This window comes from Thalassophryne amazonica, chromosome 6, assembly GCF_902500255.1.
Source record: "Thalassophryne amazonica chromosome 6, fThaAma1.1, whole genome shotgun sequence".
Lineage (NCBI taxonomy): Eukaryota > Metazoa > Chordata > Actinopteri > Batrachoidiformes > Batrachoididae > Thalassophryne > Thalassophryne amazonica.
Genome location: NC_047108.1, coordinates 40438013 through 40461500, shown reverse-complemented (window position 1 = coordinate 40461500; position 23488 = coordinate 40438013). Strand labels below are relative to the sequence as shown.

The window sequence follows — 23488 nt, the reverse complement described above, 5'->3', positions numbered from 1 at the left end:
ACGTTTTGGGGGTTAACAGCCCTCAGTTGCTTTCAGCTGCATCAGTGCACGTTTACTGTTTCTAAATGCTTGAAAAATACTGAGTTGGTGTTTTCTTTTCATGACGACTGGAGCAGTACACTTTAATGTTTTTGATGAATAAATGGAACCTGATGAAAAAGTCTGTTGTTTTTCTGGCTTTCTTCCCAAACACAACCGTCATTCAAGCATGTTTGAATAAAGACATTAAATGTAGTTTTACACAAGCTATCTTTGCTGTTGTAATACCGAATAAAGGTTGTCACAAATAAAGCTGCAACAAAAATGTGCGCACAGTACGTACAGGATTACATCTGATGGCACCAATGTTATCTGTTAAATATCGTCTTATTGTTCTGATTGTTACATCTGGGACACATTTAAGGGACTTTATCCACCTTTCTTTGAGCAAGTTAGTGGTATGTGTGGCAGTATTATCCATAGATTCAGTCATATCCGTGTAGTTACACCAAGGAAGCATGCCCGCTTTAAAAGGGTCTGCACCCCACGGCATTCTACATGAGCAACTTGTGGAGTACTCAGTGTGTATTTGCCAAACAATGTAACAACAGTCTATTATCTTCTTTTCACACATCACTGCTCTGTTTGTCAAACATCTACATTATCACTAATCTCTATGAATATGTTTGTGCTTCACTTTCTTTCCCTTTTTCAGATGGTGGGGAGGGGTTGTTTCTTTTAATCAGTAAGTGTAATCAAACATGGTAATAGTCACCCATCTTTATTGCTTGTGTAGCGGCACCTTATTGGCTGAAGGAACCTCAGAACCTGCGTTACGCTCCAGGTGAAACTGTCCGTATGAACTGTCAGGCTGAAGGCATCCCGAAGCCGATCATCACCTGGAGCATCAATGGTCAGCCACTCACAGGTACTGCAGCCTCATTGGACCATAAAGTTTTTTGTTTTTTTTTACTACCTATCATTGTGTTTCTCTTTTGCTTGATGACATGACAAAATAATAAAACTAACAGAACAATTTTTTTAGAGCCCACCTGATATATTTTGGCCCCGCTAGACAGGCCAAAACAGACAACAAGTCTATTTTATGTAAACGCTGAGCGATGTGACACATTGACTGCCAATCTGAGTGAAGGCGGTGTGACGCACTTTGTTTTGTTATACAGTATTTGTAACAAAGTATGTGTTTAAACTGTAAAACATCAAACCATTGACTGTCATTGACTCTAAGGTGCAACAGCAACCCTGTTGTACTACATATTTAGATGGTGAAAGCTGAAGTGAGAGGTTTTCTGGCAAGGAAAGATTTCTGCACATTAAGTGTCAAAGCATGTATGCAGGAGTAGCAGTCAACCACCACAGCTCCCTTAGGTGAAGCAACACTTCATCTTTCTTCTCCTTTGATCACACAACCTCTGCCACACACACATAGATGTATAGATGTATAGACAGACAGATAGATGTATAGATAGATAGGTAAATAGATATTCCCAAGAAAATGCATTGAAACGCATTTAGATAAGAAGTCAAAAATATCATCTCAGAATTAACAACTTCTAAGATGCAATCGAATGCAGCAATAATTTGAATAAAAATTTAAAAGCCAAAACAGCAGTATGGACACGTATGGAGAGTTAAGAACAGCACACCTAAATCATCACTTTTACAGAAAGTTTTCTTGATACAGGCCAGGGATGGATACATGAACATGTCCAAGTCACTGTATATGTCTTGGACTTCATTAGGAAATACAAGGAGTAACGGTACAAGCAGTAAGTAAATGCTTTCACCTTCTCCTTTTTTCACTTGGGGTCACCTCAGCAGATCCGATATGGAAGCTTCACCATGTTAAAATCAAACTTTCACTGTTGAGCTTTGCCTCTTCTAATGCCGATAACGACACAGTTTGTAAATGTTTGGTCGCCAGCACTTCTGATGGTGAGTCATTAACATTTGACACTATCATTATATTGCATGTGACATAATGACCACAAATGGTTTTCAGGGAAGAGCAGTGATCATTTCCTGGCTCTTCCACTTACTCCACCCTGAGACAGACTCTCATACATACAGGCATAAGGACCTTTTAAGTTCAGATGAACTTATTGGATGAAGTAAACATCACCATCTGAGCCAAGAGCTTCTCAGAATGAGTACAAAGCACAAGAGAGGGAAGATGGAAAGGAAACTAAATGTAGGATGGAAGTACAGCCTGAAGACTGCAGTTGTACCTCAGTCTCAGTGGGGCTGAGGGTGGAATGAAAAGGTTTAAATCAGGGGTTTTCAAAGTGTGGGAGAGTGAGCCCCCCCAGAGAACAAATGAATAACTGCCCCCCCCCCCCCCCATACACATACACACAATTTCAACATCTTTGTGTGTGTTTCTTTTTATTCTTTTACCCGTTAAACACATTTTAAATATGTTTGTGTTTTTAAGGAACTGTGTCATTTACACATTTTACAGCCTTTGTAAACATTTTAAACATATTTTATTCTTTCACATATTTTACACCCTTTTCAAACATTTTAAATGTGTTTTTAAAAAACTTTCTATCCTTTTGTCATATCTTTTTAAACATCTGTGTGTTTTTAAACATCTTTGACATAACTAACACATTTTAACATAAATAATATTACACTTTTACACATCTTTAGTCTCTCATCTAGTCTCAGCTCTTGTTTAATGCGAGCAGTGAGTCTGGGTCTTTGATGTGCACAGGCGGCCTGATGCAGGGATGCACTGTGGAGAGGAGCAAACGAAGATCGTCCTCTACTTTCTTCTTTTTTGGTTGCCCCAAACTCTTCTCACTGGTAGATTTACGCACTAAAAATGTATCCATTTTGCTCCCGGTATGTTAGCTAGCAGTGTTTTGTTGTTGTTTTTTTTTTTTTTTTTCATTTTTCCCCTTCTTTTTTTTTGTTTTTTTGTTGGTTAACAGTGTTTACAGTTATTTTTTTCACCCCCCCCAAAGAACTCTGGTGCCCCCCAGTTTGAAAACCACTGGTTTAAATAGAATTCAGCAGGTCACAGCTGAGTAAATACACAAAGGGAAAGTTCAATCCTGTAACAGCTGTTTTTGTTGGAGATCTGTAACTTGGTTAAACATTTCTGTGTGTTCCGTTTGTCAAACTTTAAATACTGCCACTTTGTTCAGCCCCTTACTCCTGTTTTTAACCCATTCATCTCTCCTCCATTGTCATGTGTTGTCTGCAGAGGTAGATGACGATCCTCGTCGGAACGTGTCGGGCGGCGTGTTGATACTGAGAGACGTTACATTCGGGGACACCGCTGTGTATCAGTGTGAGGCCACCAACAAGCACGGCTCCATCCTCCTCAACACCTACCTCCATGTCATCGGTACATACTCACGATACCTACTCAGGATGATCTGTGAACCAAACGGCAAACTGGCAGGTGAAGAAATGCACCTCTGTGTCTGTCCACCCCTCAGAGCTCCCGCCGCAGATCCTGTCCTCTGACGGCATGGTGTACAGGGTCACTGAGGGAGGAGAGGCCAAGATGCACTGTGAATCCTTTGGGTCTCCACGGCCGCACGTCACGTGGTGAGAGATCAAACACAAAGTCATTTACTTTTTGGCAAGTTGATTGTGCTCAGTAAGACCTCAAACATGGGGCAATCCATTTTTGAAATAAGTTTACAAGTGCAATTTGTTCTCCATTTAAAAAAAAAAAAGAAACACTTTTGTCTTTGAGTTGCTCTCTGGTCTGACATCATCTGAGATCAGTGGTGTGCATAGTTCAGCTAGTCAGCTAACAACTAATTAGCAGAGCTAACCTTTTCACAGATTAATTTTTCAGATAATTGTGTAAACTATTACAGCTTCTGCAGAATTTTGTTCCCCTAACTTTAAGTCAGCATAGATTTAAAAAACACAGGAAAGTTTAAATGTCAACAGTGTTAGTAAATCCTAAAGTCATGTTTGTTCCTGTTGGAGCTTATAGATAAATTCAATAAGTAAAACTAACACATTGTGTAAAGGCAACATCACCTCGAAGATATGGAAATATTAAAGAATTACTGACTTAGCACGAGGTCTGTATGAGAAAATATCAGACTGAGGGGCTGACAGTAGGGACCTCACTAACGCTCAGCCTGTGCAAAAAATACGGAGGGCTGATATTCCGTACAGACCAAGCAAGCAAGGTTAATAATTTGTTTATTATATGGCTACTTTATATATAAACACACAAACCTACAGTATCGGTCGACTATGAAAGCTGCTTGTAGACAGACCTGTTCGCTTTTTCACCTCCATGAAGAACTTGCTAACAGATGGTCCGGTCGTTAGCTGGTAAGCTTTCAGTTTGTGTGTTAAATAAATAAGGCTTACAATTCAGCCTCAGTGTACCACAACCTACACAAAAATGTATGATGGCCATCCCAGGGTGGTAGCTGTAGCCAGGTATCGGTCAATAAAGAATTATACAGGGGTCAAAATTGAAAAATGCTCCAATCATTTTTAATAGGATTTGAAAAGGGAGTAGTCTGCGCCACCTGTTCTGTTTAGTTGAGTTATGGAGTATTATATAATATTATATGGTATGGTATTTTGCCAACTTCTGATTTGCCCATTCGCCACTTTCTGAGCTGTACCACATGCCATGTTGACAGCTGGTGGAGCCGAGTAGACCGTGAGAAACGAGTACACATCGATAACGACCAATCAGATAACGCAATACAACACCTACTTTGGCTGTCAGTTTGTTGACAAGATGGCAGAAGACAGGTTTGCGTCTGTTAGGGACGCTGACTTCAAATTAATTTTACACGAAAAAGATGCGAAGAACACCCACAGAAATACACAATCAGCAGGCAACCTGTTTCACAAGTACGTCACTGAAAAGGGACATGCGCCCAACTTTGAAACTTATGACAGGCAGATGCTTGATGGAGTGCTCGGTCAATTTTATGTGGAAGCTAGAAAGATGAATGGCGAACTTTATAAGAAAACAAGCCTGATGACTCTTCGTCATGGACTTAACAGGCATCTCCAGTCAATCAATGGGATGTCAGTTGGTGCAGTATGACAGTAATAATAAAGAGTTGAAACTTGAGATTGATTTTTCATTTTAGTATGTTTGACAAACTCCCAATTTTCTTGTTTACCATATAATAAAGCCGTTATAGACTTTTGATGAGGTGTACCCGTGATTATGCGGACCTGGTCAGGATCAAAAGTCTATAATTGTATACAGTCTCAGGGAATGTTGTGATTCAGGAGCACGAAATATACATTAATCTATTGGTTCCTGATATTGTCACGAAAAGCACCTCATTTTCGTCACGGCAGCACGAATTCATTCTCATTCATTCCGTGATGGCTGCACAAAATTAAAAGTGAAGCGGGGGGGAGGGTATGGTTAGGGTTGGGGGAAGGAGTAGGGGTAGTAATAGTGAGTTTAAAAAAAAAAAAACCCCGTCAGGAAAATTTGACTCATTTCAAAAAAAAAAAAAAAAAAAAAAAGAGAGACTGCGCACTGGGAGTAACATATGCCATATGTCAGAGAATCTGATCACTGTTGTGTGTATTTTAATTTGTCATTTATTTTAAACAGTCACTCTCATAAGGTTATCTCCCAAAGGCGAATTATACAGTGAGGAAAATAAGTATTCGAACACCCTGTGATTTTGCAAGTTCTCCCACTTAGAAATCATGGAGGAGTCTGAAATTTTCATCTTAGGTGCATGTCCACTGTGAGAGACATAATCTAAAAAAAAAAAAAAAAAATCCGGAAATCACAATGTATGATTTGTTTAATAATTTATTTGTATGTTACTGCTGCAAATAAGTATTTGAACACCTGTGATAATCAAAGTTAATATTTGCTACAGTAGCCTTTGTTTGCAGTTACAGAGGTCAGACATTTTCTGTAGTTCTTGACCAAGTTTTCACACACTGCAGCAGGGATTTTGGTCCACTCCTCCATACAGATCTTCTCCAAATCTTTCAGGTTTGGAGTTTCAGCTCCCTCCAAAGATTTTCTATTGAGTTCAGGTCTGGAGATTGGCCAGGCCACTCCAGGACCTTGAAATGCTTCTTATGGAGCCCCTCCTTAGTTCCCCTGGCTCTGTGTTTGGGGTCATTGTCATGCTGGAAGACCCAGCCATGACCCATCTTCAATGCTCTTAATGACGGAAGGAGTTTGTTTGCCAAAATCTCGCAATACATGAGCCCATCGATCCACCCTTCAATACGGTGCAATCGTCCTGTCCCCTTTGCAGAAGAGCACCCCTAGAGTATGATGTTTCCATCCCCATGCTTCATGGTTGGGATGATTTTCTTGGGGTTGTTCTCATCCTCTAAACAGGGAAAGTGGAGTTGATTCCAAAAAGCTCTATTCTGGTCTCATCTGACCACATGACGTTCTCCCATGCCTCCTCTGATTGACTGAGTGTGTGAACAGGTGTCTTTTATACAGGTAACAAGTTCAAACAGGTGCAATTAATAAAAGGTAAAGAGTGCAGAATAAGAGGGCTTCTTAAAGAAAAATTAACAGGTCTGTGTGAGCCAGAATTCTTGCTGGTTGGTAGGGGATCAAATACTTATTTGCAGCAGTAACATACAAATAAATTATTTAAAAATCATACATTGTGATTTCCGGATTTTTTTTAGATTATGTCTCTCACAGTGGACATGCACCTAAGATGAAAATTTCAGACCCCTCCATGATTTCTAGGTGGGAGAACTTGCAAAATCGCAGGGTGTTCAAATACTTATTTTCCTCACTGTAAATCAAACATCTGTTGAGAAATTCTCAGAATTATTTGAGCCCAATTGTTTTTATAGTTGTAGTGATGCTGATTCTTTTGCCCAGGCTTTTAATAGTCATTGCTTGTCTGTCATAAATGAGGTTGCACCTATAAGGTACAAAATATCTTGTCCACAAGACCCTTGCCCCTGGATGAATGAAGATATTATGTCATTCAGGAGAACATGTCGTAAGGTGGAGCGTTTGTGGAAAATCTACAAAACATGAAGTCCACAGACTGCATTTAAAAGGTGTGATCTCATAAAATGAAAAGATTAAACAGGCCAGATCTGCCTATTTTTGTAATCTTGTGAATATGAACAAGAAAAAGTATTGTTTGATACCATTAAAGTGGATATGACACTTAAAGACAACATAGTTTTATTACATGTAACAAAGGTTATATAATTCAGTCAACCTAAGCGTTTTGGAAAAATGGATGCAGTTCTCCCGTTATATATAACATTTGAACGTCCCGCCACTGAAAAATGTGCACGCCCCGTGACCAGCTTCCTGCTGAGCACCAAGCCTGAAATACGTCACTGGCTGTAGACCATATCGGTTGCACGCTTGGCGGCCGTTGTTTACATTTTGTTTAGCGGCAGAAACTTTGATTAAACACAGCTCTCAGGGACTTGTTTGTCGATATGCCTGACCAGTGTGTCGCAGCATATTGCACAAACACAAGGGCGAAAGGTTTTAGCCTTTTCAAGTCCCGTCAGATTGATCGAAAGGTGCGGTGTTGTGATGCACGAAATGTCAGGCTGCCTCTCCCTCCGCTCGCACACCCGCATTTGCTCCCGATAGCAGACACTTTCCTCTACCGTCTCCATGTTCTCGCATCGCTCACAGGAACACATAAAATGTCAACCCCAAATAATGTGTTCACAATAATCTTGAAATGGTCAAGGAACTTGTAAAAATATCAGTGCAATACGTAGTAAACACGGCGGCTGCATGTTCACTGTTGTTTTCGGTGATCTTTTTTGAAACTTGCGCCGTTTATTTCCTATTCTTTTGTGAAAATAACGTAACTAAACACAGATGAATGCAATGCCTGGCACTCGAAAATGGCAAAAACCCAAAGGTAATGACGGTGGTCCGCAAGTAATAGCTACACTATCGCGGCTCTGGAACAATAACAAAGCAACAAAAATCAAAGCCTCCCTTACCATTCTGTATTCTGCAGCCTTTCAAAATCCATCGCAATTGGCACGTCTCTTGCCTCTGCTTCGGCTCCGCCATAACCACCACCATAAATTATTATCGCTGTCAGAATGCTCCTGGCTTGAATGTTCGTCCGAAAGATACGGCTCCAATCTGTAGGGTCAAATCACTGCTGCGCCATCCTCAGGATCCAAGTCAGAAATAATCCACACTTGAAGAGGAGTCAGAAAAGTTCTTGATCTCGTCACTGTCCATGCTGAGGTCCATCTGTTCCTGTTGTCAATCAAACAAAGACGGGACTCTACACGTTGTGACGTCACAGCATCACGTGACCGCTGATGGAACGCTGCCAGCGCTGCTTTCCAAGAAACACACTTTTGAGAAACTGTACAAACTTTATTTCTCAGTGATAATAATTAAAACCACTTTCAACTTACTATACAGTTTTACCTAATTTTTTAGGTGTCATATCCACTTTAATAGTATTGTTTCACCATCAGTCAACATTCAGTTGTACTGCTCTTCGGTCCTCAGGCCAGAACCTTCTGAAGGTCCCTAAGACCCGATTTAAAACTCGGGTGGACCTGTCATTTCAAGCAGTAGCCCCCAGGCTGTGGAACGCCCTGCCCCCGTCTCTCCGTGTGGCAGACTCTGTTGATTCCTTTAAAAAGCAGCTGAAGACACTTTTATTTAGACAAGCTTTTAATTAGTGGCACTACTTTTTTGTTTTTATTTTTGCTGTTTTAACTTTGTTATTTTCTATGCCTTTGTATCTATTTTACTTGTGATTGGTATCTGTGAAAGGTGATAGAAAATCAAGTTTATTTACTTACTTAATGGACATCGACTTTGTTTTAACACAGTTAAAACTATCACATTTATTAAATGTATTAGTTCAACCAATAATTTTCATCACTTTTACCAACATTGGTGCAACTTTAAGGGCCCCTTCACACACAGTACGAATAAGTACAAATCAGGGTGACTCACGGGCATCGAGCCGACAGGCAGGTGTGCACCATCCCGGTGCGACGGTGTCATGCACGGGATGGTGTTGTGTGAGCAGGAACACAGTGCGAGCAGCTGCACCACATCACGCAGCTGATGTGGAGTAAAATAAAATACAAACCAGCTGTATAATTAGTGAATATCACTGGGTTGATATAAATAATAAAAGGAGAGGCAATACAGAACCCCGCGGTTAAATAACCCTGGTTAATTAAAAATGAATGTCACTCACAGGATTCGACCCGTAAGCTCTGATTACAAGACGGAAACTTTACCAGTGCGCTACAATCACTGTCTTTTAACAGGAGAGTGAAATGGCTAAAATCAACAAGCAGGTAAATGTTTTTTTTTTTAAAGAGAAAAAAGCACTGTGATAACTGACCAAACGGCGTTTGTTACAGCGTATTTCTGCTGATACATGACTGAAAGTGGCATATTTGTCACACTATTGGCTTGTCCTGCAGCGTGCCACTCACAGCCCTCACGGCCTGACACGCGTGTCCTGTCAGACAGACGTGACATTCAGATCACCTGCTGTGTGTCCACATGAACTGTCCGTTTCTCCAGCCCGTCGCGATATGTTTTTATGTATTTCCATGTGATGACAGCAAGCACACACAAACACGTGTCCGTCAAAACACAGGATGTGTTCTGCAGCTGTGACATCCTGGGCCAGAGATGTCTCAACAGCTGTTGGCGGCCGGCCACGCCCCCTGTCCTGTCAGTGCACAGACCTGTGATCAGATGACAGGTGCCTTGACCTGTGGGGGGCACGCGAACCACATGCACACGTGTTGGGGGAGCAGTGGGAGCGTGCAAAACACACACACACACACACACACACACACACACACACACACACACACACACACACACACACACACACACACACACACACACACAAACACATATCCCAAACGGGATCTCACAGAAAGAGGATGTGTTTAGTAGAGCTGAAACAACTAATCGATTTAATCGATTAGTTGATTAAAATAGCTGTCAACTAATTTAGTCATTAGTTGTTAAATAACTTTGTTTTACCGCAAATGTTTCATTTCTTCCATATAAATCAACCGTTTCTGCAGTGCGGCTTTGTTTTGAACCTTGAACCAATCAAAGCAGTGCTTCGATCTGTGTTTTATTTCGCTTAATCTTAATTTTTCCCCACTAAAACCCCAAAGAGCATATGTCTGTGAATAACAGTTACCTTTTTATGTTAATCTGACCTGTTATGGTCTTCTGAAACAGTTGATATATTTTATAACTTAAAAACGGGACCGATGCTAATACATTAGCATGTCTATGGCATTTTCAATGTTAAAGTTAGCATTAAGCTGTTGCAGCTGTCAGCACATTTGTTTTCTGTATAATAATTCATGGCTCAGCGTTTGTTGTAAGAGGTAGCGTTTGTAAAAGAGTCAAATGTATTACAAATTGTAATATTTTATTCATTTATTGTACTTATATCAATAATAATAGAAACAACAATAATAGTAATAATAACTAATAATGCCACAATACAGTTTTAGAGAAAGACAAAGAATCTGATAAAACAAAACAGAAAAGATTAAACCAGTTAACAATGAACATAAATAAATACAGAAATAACTGTTTCCTGCGAACACCTAGTGACTCTTAAACCTCCACTTTTTCCCTGTTTTATTAAGTTTAATGACAATTTGTTTAGGTCAAACCACATCTAAGCTGCGTTTTTACACAAGAAAAAAAAATAAAAAGCAGTAAACTGCACATTTGTGTCTTTTCATGAAAATAACTTATTAAAGATTACTTATTAAAGAAGAGAGCACGAGTGAGAATCAGACTGCAAAGAACAGAGCACAGGTGAGGACTTAAATAACAAACGAGCCACTTAGTATAGGTGCGGTAACTAAGGAAGGACAAAAAGCACGTGAACACTGAACCTAAGGTGACTGAAAATAAAACTTGAGCCTAAAGATAAACAGGGCGACACCAAGTGGCGACTCAGGGAAAGAACACCTGGAAAGGCAACTAAGTGGCCAGTGGGATACAGAACTAAATGGAACAGTAATCAGTATCAAAGGTGCAAGGAAAACAAATAGCAAGACCCCAAAAACCTAACCATCTAAAGAAAACCCAAAATCAGAATGCAGATAAGGAATACCACAAAAGCAATAACCCAAATGCTCAAACCTACATACAATTAACACAAAAAATAAAGACAGCTCAAAAACCCAGCCAAACAGGCTGATGGGCAGAATTACAACAGTATCCCCCCCCTCAAACGCCAGCCCCGACGGCAGAAATCCACTCAACACAAAACGGGGAAAAAAACATGGAACCGAAACAAACAGAACTAACCCAAAACCCACACATGAGCAGCAGGACCCGGATGCAGGAATCAGTGGCCATCCCAGAAGTCGACCAGAGTCCCAGATGTCATCAGGAGGCCACCCTTGCAGCCTCCAGGAGGTACGAACAGAGTCAGGTGGTCGCTCGGATGGCTGGCAGGAGACAGCAGAAATACCAGGAGGAGCACTGCGCGACAACAAACTGACCGACGCTACATCAGGAGGGTGGTCCTGTGGCCAACTAGAGGTGTCTGCCGAAGTTGCTGCAGGACTGATCGGCTGACAGAAGTCCACGGTGGAGGGAGGTGGACGGCCGAATGGCCCACAGGGAGGTGCCTCAACATTTTGTACACTGTCAGATGGCTCAGTGATCCATCTCAGCGTCAGATGGGAGGTCAGGCCGCTCCCCAGGAGCCTACCATCGCAACAGCCATGTGGCCACCCGGTTCACCAGAATCCAAAAGAAGAACAGCAGGGCGGCCGCCAAGACCTCAGGGATGCCCATCTGTGGCATCCTCCTTGACAGGTGTGCTGGCATCATCAGAAATCCCCTAGGCTGGCTCTTCCGTAAAGCAGACGACATCGGGATCCCCTCCAGCTGGCTCCTCCATTCCGCTGACATCCTCAGGAGTACAGGCGGACAATGCCTCAGGAACATCTCTGGACACCGAAGTGGACGGGACCTGAAGAGCACAGATGTCAAACAGCATGGACTCTGTTGGTTCCACAGCACCACTGATGCCGTTGGTAATCAGGGCAGAGGACCCCACCGAAGTCTCGTCATCAGCCAGCTCAGAGGCGGACGGCTCCTGAAGAGCACAGACAGCTCCAGACACGGAGCCCACCAGCACCTCTGAAGGTCCGTCGATGCTGAAGGGCCATCTCTCCAAACCTGTGTCGTCAACAGTGGCCGAGTCCATTGGCTCTTCCAGGGCTGCAGAGACCGGTAGTGCACCAGACCTCTCCTCGGACCTGGACAGAAGAAGAGAGGAAGGAAGCTGCTCTGCGACCCCAGAGCTGGAACACAGTCACAGTTAAGTCAGATTCAGCTTGGACCACCGACCCAGGCTGTAGCGGCTGGAGGGCTGTGCCCCCCCAGTAGCCTGCTGACGGTTTTTACGGCCAGACTTAGCCCGGCGTTTCTTCTCCCTCTCTGGTGCCTCTCCTAAACCTAGGGGAATATTCCACGAAGGCAAAGGTAATGGTGGCGTTCCTGGTTCAGGCAACAGAGGAAGCACAGAAGGTGAGGGAGATGGGTGGAAAACTGGCTATGGTGGAAATGAGAAACTCAACGGTAGAGAAGGTGAGTGGAAAGTTGAACCAGAGACGGAAAGCTGGGGATCAGTTTGTAGGCTGGAGGGCTGTGGGAGCAGTGACTGCAAACTGGCTACAGAGTTTTGGAGTGACTGGATCACATCTTGGATGACAGAAGGGTTGGTTACGGGAGGCAGTGCGGTGGGAGGGTTTGCCATGTATGTGGTGGTGGAGTGTACATGTGATGTGGTGTTGTGTGTTGTAGTGAGGTGTGGAGTAATGGGATGTGTTGTGGTCGTCGTGCCAGTCTGAAAGACAGTGGGAGGAGCTACGGAACATGGACATGACGTAACCGAAATTGGAGAACAACGCGGGGGGCTGGAAGTCAGGTCTATCTTACAGGTCTTGTGTGTTGTGTCAATTTGTGTGTCAGTCGAGGGGGAAGGTAAAAGATAGGCAGGGAAGACTGTGGAAGGTGGAGTGTGAGAGGCAGTCGTACTAGTCGTGCGATTCCTGGGGATGGTGCCCAGGGAGGGTTCTACTAGTGAGTCCTGGAGAACAGGTGAGTATAAAAAGTCCATCGGGTCATCAATGTACGCTGGGACCTGTCGTTGAATGACCAGAGTTCGAATGTGGTGAAGGTCTGGGTAAGCAGTCATGAGGTCTGGTTCAGCCTGGGTAATATTCTCAACTGTTTGCAGGATAGCATCTTGCTCTACAGGATCAGTACAACCTAAGTAGTCCAGATACAACTCCCTGATCTGGAAAAATACCTCAGTGTTCTGGAGGTCCAGAGCCTCAGAATCCTCTACTGTATCCAATATACAGTCTCCTACACCCGACAAAAATTCATCCTCTGAATCTGAGCAGGTGTAGTCAAACTGAGGTTTTGACGTTTTAGCTGGCAGATGCTTCTCCGGATCCCAGACCCAATTTGGTAGTTTATCTGCTTCAAACAGGGAATGCAATTCATAAAGAGCAGGAAAATAGTTAAATATCCAGGGATTACCCTCCACCAAGTCCCATGCTTGATTCAAAAAGTCATATCTTTTCTTGGGTGTGTATGTGTGGTGGAAGCAATCAAACAAATGGGTTAATTCAGAGAAAATCATTCTAAGAGCCTCTTGATCCAAAGTTGCAGATAGAGCCCTTTTAGAAAATTCTTGACAATCCAGGAGGGAGGAACCGGAGGACTGTCTACAGCTGTCCACACTGTGACCAAAGATAGGTTTCTGGGTCCCCAGCCCATTCAGGAAGCTGTTTTTAGTCTAACAGACCCTCTAAAGCAAAAAGTTCTGGAAAGAGATCAAAAGCCCATTAATTAGTGTCTAACAAATCCCAGGTTTGATTCAAGAAGTCCTGCTTCTTACTGGGAGTGTAACAGTAGTGAAAAGAGTTGTAACAAAGTCTGAACTTTTCCCCAAAGGTTTTAAAAGTCACTAAGTCAGGGAAGCTACCTGCGGAGCTCATAATTATTTTGTCCATCTGATTCTGTTATGATTGTAAACAGTCAGAAAACAAGCTCCAGAATGTAGGCAGCAAAAACTCAAAGGATTAGTTCCAATTCAAAGTGATTTATTTACAGGTGAAAATCCAAAAGTCAAAAAATCCACACAGAGAAAAAACAGCATTCAACACGCACGGAGAAAAGGCACTTAGTGGCACAAAGACAAAAACCTAATGAGGGGCTGGGAAAGCAATAATTGCACAAAATACTCACAAAACCTGAAGACCCAGGAACAACAGAGATCTCAGAGCTCGAGTGAGGACTTAAATAACAAATGAGCCACTTAGTACAGGTGCGGTAACTAAGGAAACTGAGGAAGAACAAAAAGCACGTGAACTCTGAACGTAAGGTGATTGAAAATTAAACCTGAGCCTAAAGATAAATACAATGTAAATCTAAGCACCACAGTAAAAGAAGAAACATAAAATGACAAAACCAAAAAGACTACAGAACCAACTGTGTAAAACCAGAACAGAGCCACGAAAGAACCCTCAGAAAATACTACAATAGAAACCCCCAAAATAACCAGAATAAACATACTGAAAATAATGTACAGAAATTTAATTAAGGGTTAAGTGACTGTCAAGTGAAGTGCAACATTAAACAGGATCACAGGGCGACACCAAGTGGCGACCCAGGGAAAGAACACCTGGAAAGGCAACTAAATGGCCAATGGGATACAGAACTAAATGGAACAGGTGCAAGGAAAACAAATAGCAAGGCCCCAAAAACCTAACCATCAAAAGAAAATCCAAAATCAGAATACAGATAAAGAATACCACAAAAGCAATAACCCAAATGCTCAAACCTACATACAATTAATACAAAAAATAAAGACAACTCAAAAACCCAGCCAAACGGGCTGATGGGCAGAATTACAACAGTACGAGGCGTTGGAGGCAGCTACAATTTTAACCATATTGCATACAATTCCTGCTTCATGCGCACTTCATGCGCAATTTGACCACATTCGTACTATGTGTGAAGGGGCCCTAACTTTTGACCCCTTGTACAACTGATCTTTGTCACTATTTTTGCTGTTTTTACCCCATAACATTCTGTAATAGTTAGCCCAAACTATACTTTTTGGAAATCTTCATCATCTTCTTTGTCTTTCGGCTGTTCCCGTTAGGGGTCGCCACAGCAGATCAGTCGTCTCCATCTCACCCTGTTCTCTGTATCTTCCTCTATCACACCAACCACCTGCATGTCCTCCTTCAGCACATCCATAAACCTCCTCTTTGGCCTCCCTCTTCTCCTCCTGCCTGGTGGATCCATCCTCAGCATCCTTCTCCCTATATACCCTGGGTCCCTCCTCTGCACATGTCCAAATCATCTCAATCTCACCTCTCTGACTTTGTCTCCAAACCGTCCCACCTGAGCTGTCCCTCTGATATGTTCATTCCTAATCTTGTCCATTCTTGTCACTCCCAAAGAGAATCTCAACATCTTCAGCTCTGCCACCTCCAGCTCTGCCTCCTGTCTTTTTGTTAGTTCCACTGTCTCTAAGCCGTACAACATAGCTGGTCTCACTACTGTCTTGTGAACTTTCCCCTTCACACTTGCTGATATTCTTCGGTCACAGATCACTCCTGCCACCGTTCTCCACCCACTCCACCCTGCCTGCACTCTCTACTTCACCTCTCTACCACGCTGTCCATTACTTTGAACAGTTGACCCCAAGTATTTAAACTCATCTACTTTCACCACTTCTACTCCTTGTAACTGCACTATTCCACTGGGCTCCCTCCCATTCACACACATGTACTCAGTTTTGCTTCTACTGACTTTCATTCCCCTTCTCTCCAAAGCATATCTCCACCTCTCCAGACTAGACTCAACTTGCTCTCTACTCTCACTACAGATCACAATGTCATCTGCAAACATCATAGTCCATGGGGACTCCTGTCTGATCTCATCCGTCAACCTGTCCATCACCACTGCAAACAAGAAAGGACTCAGAGCTGATCCTTGGTGTAATCCCACCTCCACCTTGAATGAGTCTGTCATTCCAACTGCGCATCTCACCGTTGTCACACTATTCTTGTACATGTCCTGTACTACCATAACATACTTCTCTGCCACTCCAGACTTCCTCATACAATACCACAGCTCTTCTCTTGGCACCCTATCATAAGCTTTTTCTAAGTCCACAAACACACAATGTAACTCTTTCTGTCCTTCTCTGTACTTCTCCAACAGTATTCTCAGAGCAAACACTGCATCCGTAGTGCTCTTTCTCGGTATGAAACCATATTGCTGCTCACAGATCTTCACCTGTTTTCTAAGCCTAGCTTCTACTACTCTTTCCCATAACTTCATGCTGTGGCTGATCAACTTTATCCCTCTGTAGTTACTGCAGATCTGCACATCACCCTGACAGATATTATTAAACAATCTGGTTAGAAACTCTACTGCTGTCTCTCCTAGGCATTTCCATGCCTCCACTGGGATGTCATCTGGACCAACTGCCTTTCCACTCTTCATCCTCTTCATAGCAGCCCTCACTTCTTCCTTACTTATCTCTTGTACTTCCTGATTTACTCTCACCACATCATCCAGCCTTTTCTCTCGCTCATTTTCTTTATTCATCAGCTCTTCAAAATATTCCCTCTACCTTCTCAGCACACACTCCTCACTTGTCAGCACATTACCATGTGCATCTTTTACCACTCTAACCTGCTGCACATCCTTTCCAGCTCTGTCCCTTTGTCTGGCCAATCGGTACAAGTCCTTTTCTCTTTCCTTACTGTTCAACTTCTTGTACAGCGTGCAATATGCCTTTTCCTTCGCTTTTGCCACTTCTCTTTTCACCTTACGCCACATCTCCTTGTACTCCTGTCTACTTTCTTCATCTCTCCGACTATCCCAAAACTTTTTCGCCAACCTCTTTCTGCTTATGCTTTCCTGGACCTCTTCATTCCACCACCAAGTCTCCTTGTCTTCCTTCCACTGTCCAGATGTCATATCCAGTACTGTCCTAGCTGTCTCCCTCACCACATCTGCAGTACTTTTCCAGTTGTCCAAAATTGCTTCCCCTCCAACCAGTGCTTCTCTCACCTGCTCGCTAAATTTCACACAACAGTCTTCCTCCTTCAGCTTCCAACATCTGATCCTTTGTTGAGCTCTCACTCTCTTCTTCTTCTTTACCTCTAAAGTCATCCAACAAACAACCATCCTGTGCTGTCTAGTGACACTCTCTCCTGCCACCACCTTACAGTCTCTGATTTCTTTTAGCTTGCATCTCCTATAAAGAATGTAGTCCACCTGTGTGCACCTTCCTCCACTCTTATATGTTACCCTGTGCTCCTCCCTTTTCTTAAAGTAGGTATTCACCACAGCCATTTCCATCCTTTTTGCAAAATCAACTACTATCTGCCCTTCCTCATTCCTATCCTTGATACCATATCTACCTATTACTTCCTCATCACCTCTGTTCCCTTCACCAACATGCCCATTGAAGTCTGCTCCTATCACCACTCTTTCATGCTTGGGCACACTCTCCACCACCTCATCTAACACACTCCAGAAATCTTCTTTCTCCTTCGTCTCACAACCTACCTGTGGGGCATATGCACTGATGATAGTCATCATCACCCCTTCAATTTCCAACTTCACACTCATCACCCTGTCAGACACTCGTTTAACCTCCAACACACTTTTAACTTACTCGTCCTTTAAAATGACCCCAACACCATTTCTCTTCCTGTCCTCACCATGGTACAATAAATTGTACCCACCACCGATTCTCCTGCTCTTACTTCCCTTCCACTCGGTCTCTTGCACACACAATATGTCTACCTTTCTCCTCTCCATCATATCAGCCAGCTCTCTCTCTTTACCAGTCATACTACCAACATTCAAAGTCCCCACTCTCATTTCCACCCTTCTAGTTTTCGTCTTCTCCTGCTGTTTGTGGAAACGTTCTCCTCCTCTTCTTCGTCGTCTTCACCCAGCAGTAGCCCAAATTCCACCGGCACCCTGTTGGGCAACAGCACCGGTGGTTGACGTTGTTAACCCGGGCCACGACCGATCCTGTATGGAAATTCGATTCTTAGTCTGCATAGTTGGTTGGCTTGTTTTATGCCAGATGCCTTTCCTGACGCAACCCTCCTCATTTATCCGGGCTTGGGACCGGCACTCAGAATGTACTGGCTGCACACCCCATGTGGCTGAGTTTTTGGAAATCTTCATGATCAGGCAAATAATGTTTACTTTTCAATATGATTGTGGATAATTTTTTAAATTGTCACCCTGTGTAATTCTCCATTGATAGCCCCCACCCCCGGCTCCAGCTCCAGCTCCAGGCTGGCCATCATACATTTGTAGGTCATGGTATACTGAGGCTGGATTGTAAGTGTTGTTTAGTCCCCTTATGTGCTACTGATTAGGTCAAAACTGTCTTCTGGCACATGGGTTACTTCATGTTGTAAGATGTCATGAAGGAGAACTCACTATATTTTACATGGAATCAGAAAGTAATTACCAGCAATAATATGATCTGTAACTTTACAATTTAACATAGAAATATATCTGCTTTATAGTAACTGTATTTCAACACAAAGGAAACTGTCAATTTTGTGGTAAATCAAAAGGGACTACACATTTAAAGGAAAGCCCCTACAATACACCACCTGATTTGATGCCTTCATTCTATAGAAAATTATTGGAATGTCTTTTAGAAAACCAAGTAAAGTCTCAGCTCAAATGTTAAGGGATGGACAGTCTCCATTTCTTTTTTATGCAACAGCCCCTCCTTGTGGTTGAATTCATGAAGTAGCTGTGGCATGTTGTCTCAAATTAATCCTGGCCACCCTCAGATTTGTTTAGCCCTTTTATTGGCTTCACACACACACACACACACACACGCACATACTGTGTTACTATATATATATATATATATATATATATATATATATATATATATATATACACACACACACACACATGAGGTCTGTTAGAAACTCTTCAACCTTTTTATTTTTTGCAAAAACCATATGGATTTGAATCATGTGTGATTGCATCAGCCAAGCTTGAACCTTTGTGCGCATGCTTGAGTTTTTTCACGCCTGTCGGTTGCGTCATTCGCCTGTGAGCACGCTTTGTGTGAGCACTGGTCCACCCCTCTCGTCGGATTTTTATTGCGAATAAAATGTCTGAACGATTTGGAGTTTTGCTGCATCAAATTTTTCCAGAAACTGTGAGAGACCTCCAGGTGGACACCATTCGGAAAATTCAGATGGCTTTCAGGGACGATTTTATGGGGATTACACAGATTAAGGAGTGATCCAGCCGGTTTAAAGACCGCCCACAGCGGCTGAGAAAACGGCGCACTCCGAGTGGCGATCGACAGGCTGAAATCCCACTGAAACAAGCAGATCATTTCCAAAGTGAAGGCTTTGTTGATCCGGGACGTCGTCTGACTTCCACAGAAATGGCAGAAGACGTGGACATCAGCACTTTTTCGGCACATTCCACTGTTACAGGAGTTTTTGTCATGGAAAGAGGAGCGGAGGGATGCGCCACGGAGGCGCTCATGGCGCGGCACAAAAGCACCTCCGTGTTGGTCTCACAGGACGGCTTTCAAATGGCTTTCAGATGGCTTTCGTGGCTTTTCAGTCGTGTGACTATCCGAGAAATTGTGGATGAGCTGGACATGCCAGAACAAGTCCTGTGAGGCTTCATCACGGCGTTGCTTTGCGCTATGCGGCTCCGTCCCGAGGTGCAAATTTCTCCGCTCCTCTTTCCATGACAAAAACTCCTGTAACAGTGGAATGTGCCATTCATTTCCAAACTGAATGCTGTGTTGATCCGGGACATTGTCTGACTACCACAGAAATTGCAGAAGACGTGGACATCAGCACTTTTTCGGCACATTGAGACAGACGTGCAGAGAAATTTGCGCATCGGGACGGAGCCGCATGGCGCAAAGCAACGCCGTGATGAAGCCTCACAGGACATGTTCTGGCATGTCCAGCTCATCCACAATTTCTCGGATAGTCACACGACTGAAAAGCCACTGAAAGCCGTCCTGTGAGACCAACACAGAGGTGCTTTTGTCCCACGCCATGAGCGGCTCCGTGGCGCATCCCTCCACTCCTCTTTCCATGACAAAAACTCCTGTAACAGTGGAATGTGCCGAAAAAGTACTGATGTCCACATCTTCTGCCATTTCTGTGCAAGTCAGACGACGTCCCGGATCAACAAAGCCTTCACTTTGGAAATGATCTGGTTGTTTCAGCTGGGTTTCAGCCTGTCGATGGGCGCTCGGAGTGCACCGCGCTCTCAGCCGCTGTGGGCGGTCTTTAAACCGGCTGGAGCACTCCTTAATCTGTGTAATCCCCATAAAATCATCTCTGAAAGAAATCTGAATTTTCCGAATGGTGTCCACCTGGAGGTCTCTCACAGTTTCTGGAAAAATTTGATGCAGCAAAGCTCCAAATCGCTCAGACATTTTATTCGCAATAAAAATCCGACGAGAGGGGTGGACCAGTGCTCACACAAAGGCGAATGACGCAACCGACAGGTGTGAAAAAACTCACGCATGCGCACGAAGGTTCAAGCTTGGCTGATGCAATCACACATGATTCAAATCCATATGGTTTTTGCAAAAAATAAAAAGGTCGGATAGTTTTCTAACAGACCTCGTATATATATATATATATATATATATATATATATATATATATATATATATATATATACACACACACACACACACACAGAGTATATATAAAACGCGTCCAGAAAGTATTCACCGCACTTCACATTTCATGTTACAGTCTTATTCCAAAATGGAGTAAATTCTTTTTTTCCCTCAAGATTCTACTCACAGCACCCCATAATGATGACATGACTTTTTTATTATTATTATTATTTATTAAAAAACTAAGAAACAACTTGTACATAAGTATTCACACCCTTTACTCAATACTTTGTTGATGCACCTTTGGCAGCAATTACAGCCTCAAGTCTTCTTGAATTTGATGCCACAAGCTTGGCACAACTATCTTTGGGCAGTTGTGCCCATTCCTCTTCACAGAACCTCTCTGAACCATGTCTGGGCTCTGGCTGGGCCACTCAAGGACATTCACAGAGTTGTCCTGAAACACACCTTTGATATCTTGGCTGTGTGTTTCAGGTCATTGTTCTGCTGAAAGATGAGCCGTCACCTCAGTCTGAGGTCAAGAGTGCTCTGGAGCAGGTTTTCATCCAGGATGTCTCTGTACATTGCTGCATTCAACTTTCCCTCAATGCTGACAGGTCTCCCAGTTCCTGCTGCTGAAAAACATCCCCACAGCATGATGCTGCCACCACCATGCTTCACTGTAGGGATGGTATTGAATAGGTGATGAGTGGTAACTGGTTTCCCCCAAACATGACACCTGTCATTCATGCCAAAGAGTTCAGTATTTGTCTCATCTTAACCACAGAATTTTGTTTCTCGTGGTCTGAGAGTCCTTCAGGTGCCTTTTGGCAAACTCCAGGTGGGCTGTCATGTGCCTTTTACTAGCGAGTAGCTTCCGTCTGGCTACTCTACCATATAGGCGTGATTGGTGGATTGCCGCAGAGATGGTTGTCCTTCTGGAAGGTTCTCCTCTCTCAACAGAGGAATACTGCAATTCTGACAGAGTGACCATCAGGTTCTAGGTCACCTCCTTGGCTAAGGTCATTCTCCCCCGATTGCTCAGTTTAGACGGGTGGCCAGCTCTAGGCAGAGCCCTGGTGGATCCGAGCCTCTTCCATTTATGAATGTTGGAGGCCAGTGTGCTCATTGGGACCTTCAAAGCAGCAGAAATGTTTCTGTGCCCTTTCTCAGATTTTTGTCTCGAGCAATCTTGTCTCGGAGGTCTGCAGACAATTCCTTTGACTTCATGCTTGTTTTGTGCTCTGACATGCACTGTCAACTGTGGGACCTTAGGTGTGTGCCTTTTCAAATTATGTCCAATCAACTGAATTAAGCTGTAGAAACATCTCAAGGCTGATCAGTGGAAAGAGGAGGCACCTGAGCTCAATTTTGAGCTTTATGGTAAAGGCTGTGAATACTTATGTACACGTGAGTTCTTAGGGTTTTTTTTTAGTATTTTTAATGAACTTACAAAAAAAAAAACATTTTTCACATTGTCATTATGAGGTACTGTGTGTAGAATTTTGAGGAAAAAATGATTTTCACTCATTTTGCAATAAGGCTGTAACATTAAAAAAATGTGGGAAAAAGTGCAGCACTGTAAATATTTTCTGGTTGCACTATACATACATATACACACACACACACACACACACACACACATATATACTCGTATATATACACACACAATTCAGCATAGTGTCACTATTTGAATATGATTCTTGTTAAACTTGTTTGCCCTTTTGTAGCTAACTTACAGCTGATGTGTCACTGAGTTTAACCTCTCAGAATATGAAGTGAAAAACCAGTTATTTCACGGCGTACTCATGTGTAGCACTGAAAGTTGTTGTGACTGTAACATCTGAGTGAGAAAAACACTGTGCAAGGTGTCAGCCAGCCTGTCCTTCAAAAGTCCGAAGAGCTTCTGAGGGAATCAATCTTATTGTCTTAACTTCTGAACACGTCCTGTCCACACAGGGACAGTATTTATTTCAAAAATCAAAGCTTGTCTTGTGAAATTAAAGCGTATTAGATCAAGATTAAGTTTTTGTCATCAATATGCAGTGACACACTCCACTGTTGTCTTCAACAAATACACACTGTAACCACAGTAATAGGCTGTGGATGCTGAAGGCTTTTTATATTTTATCAATCAATTTTTTCAATCAATTTTTTTTATATAGCGCCAAATCACAACAAACAGTTGCCCCAAGGCGCTTTATATTGTAAGGCAAGGCCATACAATAATTATGTAAAACCCCAACGGTCAAAACGACCCCCTGTGAGCAAGCACTTGGCTACAGTGGGAAGGAAAAACTCCCTTTTAACAGGAAGAAACCTCCAGCAGAACCAGGCTCAGGGAGGGGCAGTCTTCTGCTGGGACTGGTTGGGGCTGAGGGAGAGAACCAGGAAAAAGACATGCTGTGGAGGGGAGCAGAGATCGATCACTAATGATTAAATGCAGAGTGGTGCATACAGAGCAAAAAGAGAAAGAAACAGTGCATCATGGGAACCCCCCAGCAGTCTACGTCTATAGCAGCATAACTAAGGGATGGTTCAGGGTCACCTGATCCAGCCCTAACTATAAGCTTTAGCAAAAAGGAAAGTTTTAAGCCTAATCTTAAAAGTAGAGAGGGTGTCTGTCTCCCTGATCTGAATTGGGAGCTGGTTCCACAGGAGAGGAGCCTGAAAGCTGAAGGCTCTGCCTCCCATTCTACTCTTACAAACCCTAGGAACTACAAGTAAGCCTGCAGTCTGAGAGCGAAGCGCTCTATTGGGGTGATATGGTACTACGAGGTCCCTAAGATAAGATGGGACCTGATTAT

At 43.0% G+C, this 23488-nt stretch overlaps 1 protein-coding gene across 4 annotated transcripts in view; it reads left to right on the top strand.

Annotated features, from left to right (window-relative positions):
* Positions 1–23488, top strand: part of LOC117512083 (neural cell adhesion molecule L1.1-like) — a 166242-nt gene that overhangs the window by 92848 nt on the left and 49906 nt on the right. For all 4 annotated transcript variants that reach the window (XM_034172046.1, XM_034172044.1, XM_034172045.1 and 1 more), the window contains 3 exons: positions 776–907; positions 3212–3355; positions 3450–3561. In XM_034172046.1, the coding sequence (XP_034027937.1) occupies positions 776–907; positions 3212–3355; positions 3450–3561 (388 nt within the window). The remainder of the gene's footprint in view (positions 1–775; positions 908–3211; positions 3356–3449; positions 3562–23488) is intronic.